The 3,977-nt window shown below is 40.9% G+C and overlaps 1 protein-coding gene across 1 annotated transcript; it reads right to left on the reverse strand.

Moving 5' to 3' along the window:
• Positions 1 to 260: 260 nt before the first annotated feature.
• On the reverse strand, positions 261 to 3,096 carry cdx4 (caudal type homeobox 4). Its single transcript, XM_068715508.1, has 3 exons — positions 2,661 to 3,096; positions 1,309 to 1,454; positions 261 to 494 (listed from the first exon to the last, which is right to left on the reverse strand). The coding sequence occupies exons 1-3, from the start codon at positions 3,094 to 3,096 to the stop codon at positions 261 to 263; spliced, it is 816 nt and encodes a 271-aa protein (XP_068571609.1).
• Between the last annotated feature and the right edge of the window lie 881 nt (positions 3,097 to 3,977).

Genomic DNA, 3,977 nt, shown 5'->3' on the forward strand with positions numbered 1-3,977 from the left:
AACAATTAAAAGCTTTTAAGTTTGAAACACGTCGATTTTTTCTTTTTTCCTTTTTTTCTTTTTTCTTAAATCCCCACGTTATTAGAACTATTCTATAAAAAGCATTATGTCAAGAGCCTCCATTTGGTTGCTATGAATGAAATCTTTATCCACAGCGTTGTGCTTCAGGACGTGAGTTCAGATCCTCTGGCTGCCTATCAAGTGTCCTGTCAGCGTGTCGGAGTGCTCAGTTATGTTCGATGGTCCGGAGGTGAACTGCTCTACTGAGTCACAGTCACTTGTTGTATATTCCTGATAGATGGCAAGGTGTTCATTCCCTGAGGAGGGTACATAGAGTGTTGGATGTCTGAGGGACTGAGTGAGCCCGGCACCGGCAGGGGGCTCACCGAACCCGGGTCGCTGTGCACAGATCCCCCGCTGCCGTCAGACTGACCCAGCTTCTTCTTGATCAGTTTCCTCTCTTTGGCTCTGCGGTTCTGAAACCAGATTTTAACCTGACGTGGCACATAGAAAAGGGAATTGAATGAATATCATTGGGTGCAGGCTGCATCCTTTACTTCCAATGCATTGCCATAACACTTTATACAAAATAATAAACAACATTTATAAATAGAATCTCCTGGAAAGAAAATGTGAAAAATGATTACAACAAATAATGAACATTAAATACATGTTTAATATAATATAATAATATATTTTCTTAGCTCGTAATAGCTCGTTTAATCTCCTTGCCAGCCCCTTATTTTTAAAATAAAATACATTAAAAATATATGCCTAGATAGACAATACAACATACATTAGTGTTGAATGTATTTTCTCGTTTACTCGACCATTCCGTACCAAAATAAAATGTAATATATTGCCTATTATCAAAAACACCCAAATTGAATATTTGTACAATCAATACATGTCCATAATTCGTAATGCATTTTGCGGTAAAATATAAGATTCGAAATAACAGGAAATGATCGATAACACGTGTTTGTATTCTTAGGATTTCATTATCAAACATATAATAACTAGTTAATAGAAAATAACGTATCAGGAGTTGAGGTGTCTTTAAATATATCCAGTGTAATGTATTCATGACTGTAAATATGCAGACTAACCATTATTCTGATGATAAAATTGACATGTTTTTTGCAGGCCTCATTTTGTAACTTACACGTGTGGACATATTTTAATGAGTTTCCATTATTGCTCATACATTTAGGCTCTATGTGTCGTCGTATATTTAAATGTCGTATTGCATCTTTCTGCGATAAGAAATAAATCAGGCAGAAGTACTTGGTTCTGATTTAGACATACCTGTCGTTCTGACAGACCGAGGTTGAGAGCCAGTTCAGATTTCCTCCTGATGGTGATGTATCTGTTGAAATGAAACTCCTTCTCCAGCTCCAGCCTCTGATGGTCTGTGTAAACTACCCTGTATTTCTCCTTCGTTCTTGTTTTACCTGCGAAGGCGACAAGGAAGAAAACACACAGCATTGATATTGTGCGTCTTTCTTTTGAGCAGCCGAGCGGTTAAACTGGAAGATTTACACAGAGGAGGCTGCATGCCAGGACCGGCCTATCTGGACATAGCATCTTTATTAGCTGCCTCTTAAATCCACATCTCTGCTTTCTCTACAGATACGCAAATTGAGCTATTTCATCTTGCTTTGATGACAGCTGTAGTACAGTGAATTTCAAACAGCCAACTATCAGATCGTCTACTGACAAGTTAAAAAGAAACGCACGGCACAGGGCGATATAGGACAAACGTCTGTGGAGTTGATGCACGCTTGGATTTGTCTTACAAATTGACAGACCTGTTATACGAGTTTAACTTTTACTGTATGCAAGTTTTATAACAAATGGCTGACGATGACAACATTTAAAATAAAAGTTGATCCCCACAATAACTCTGAAGTAAATTAACTTAATGAATGTAAGTTAGTGTTGGCCAGTTTTATTCTAGGCCCTCATAATTGATCAATATTCGATTTGAAACTGTAATTTACGCCTCTGTAAATGCCTACAGTTTGTATTACTCCACTTTTAAAACACAGGCTGGGAAAAGCGTCGCTCTTTCCGGCAATATAACTCTTGGAGAGGAAGGGAGGTTGGTGCATATCAAAGTGAAGAGGTGATGAAAGCAAAGGCCACCGCCTGGATATGACGGATAACACTCAAAACACCCAACAATGTGACAGGGAAGTCGACCTCACATCTCCAGGAATCATGACATTAACATCACAACTGGGCCTGGCGCCGAATCCTCACACCTATTTTATATCCACCACAGGACAGAATACAGTAGACAGAGCTGTTGGCCTTCAGTCCACTTTCCCATCAGAATTATGAGATATGGAAATGTTTTGTACACACGTTCGACTGACTCTCTCTGCTGCCAAACGTATGCATCTCATTATTATTATTTAATAGAGGCATATGCAATTCTAGACTTTACATAATATCATTCTATTAACATTTTAAACTGTTGTTAGCCCAACTGTACGCAACCTGCATGAGGCGGTCTACTGTTCTTCGACATGGAGCTGCCAGGAAGAAAGACTCGAGCGGAAACACAAAGTGCGATGCGCAACAACACTAATGTCGCAAGACCAAGGCAATTGTGTAACATACTTTTGGCACAAAGTTTAAGATGGTGGTCTCACCTGTAGAAGATGCTTGTGCGTTTTTACTCATCCACTGGAATGAATTGCGCCTTTCTCTATCAGGAGAAAGTTGTGCAATGTTAACGTTCTCCGGCGGCGGCTGTAACACCGCAGATCCTGGAGGATGCATATGACTGTACTCAGATGAGCAGTAAGGAACTTGTGCAGGAGAGGAGTTGTTCATAGGTGTAGGAATAGTGTTAGGTGGTCCCAGACTATATGCACCCCAGTCTTCTCGTTGAGCGCCATAAGTGGGTCCCCAACTCCCCGAAGACTGTGCGTGCGTATCCATGTTTGGCACATGATGGTATCCAGTAAAGTCGGTGTACTGAGGTGTAGAAACAAAGTTCTGTGGAGGCAGATTGATGCTCGTTCTTCTTACTGGCCCCTGGTGATACATGCCGCTTTCTTTATCCAGAATGTATCCCACATACATGATTTGTACAAAAAAAAAACGATGGAATTTAACGAAACAGCAAAGGGAAAATGTAGCCTATTTTAAGGCGACATTGTTGCCCTGAAACTGTTAAAAAAACAATCCTTCTGCTCTTTTAGTCCAAATTGGTTCCTAGTGTGAAATAGGACGTAGTTCCAGTCGGTGTCCAGCCTCACATGATGTGTCTCTGTTGACAAGATGGTAAAGGTACTAAGACCTTCTTGACGTCAGCCAACTCCTAAACTCTTGGAGATTTGCATTAAAATGAGAGTGAGTGGTGCGGCAGGCCCAGCTGTCCCCTTGCTTCTGTCCCGCAGCGCGTCATCACCTGACAGTGGGCCTATCCTGAGCAGGAGTCCTCCACGCCATGAATAAATCAACACCACGGCCTATCAGCTGCACAGACCGGCAATAAACCGAGGCAACACGTCCACAAACGCACCAAGCCAAAAAAGGCCTGTGCGTAATTGCGCGCAGATATATTTTATAATATTGGAAATGTTAGAGGCATTCACTTACTAGAGGCAATTAATTGCCTTTTACATTATAGCAGAATACAGACAGCAACTTCTTTTTCACATTAGCTCAATAGTTGTATCTCTCCAAACTAAATCCAGAACATCCAACACATGGATTTATTTTGGGTTGAAAATATGTTGTTGTTTTTATGGGAATTCAACAGTTTCCAACCACGCTTCACACGTAAATCCTGTTTTATTTGTTGAGAGATTCACTTGCAAACTAGGTGCAAAGTATGAGAGACTTTCTCTTGAAGCAAGCAGGACCTTTCATATTCCTTGTTCACACCTCAAGGTCGCACTTCACAGCTAATTCCGGTTACAAGGAAACTCCAACAACCCCCTCTGTGACAAACAGCGGCT

The sequence above is a fragment of the Cebidichthys violaceus genome, unplaced genomic scaffold (assembly GCF_023349555.1).
Source record: "Cebidichthys violaceus isolate CVI_PGR_0920_01 unplaced genomic scaffold, fCebVio1.0.p SCAF_2, whole genome shotgun sequence".
In the NCBI taxonomy this organism is placed as follows: Eukaryota; Metazoa; Chordata; class Actinopteri; order Perciformes; family Stichaeidae; genus Cebidichthys; species Cebidichthys violaceus.

Coding starts and splice junctions, on each gene's coding strand:
- cdx4 (XM_068715508.1), bottom strand. CDS start 3,096: ATGTATGTGGGATACATTCTGGATAAAGAAAGCGGCATGTATCACCAG. Junction 1,455..2,660: donor CGCACAAGCATCTTCTACAG/GTGAGACCACCA, acceptor TCGCCTTCGCAG/GTAAAACAAGAACGAAGGAG. Junction 495..1,308: donor TCGGTCTGTCAGAACGACAG/GTATGTCTAAAT, acceptor GTGCCACGTCAG/GTTAAAATCTGGTTTCAGAA.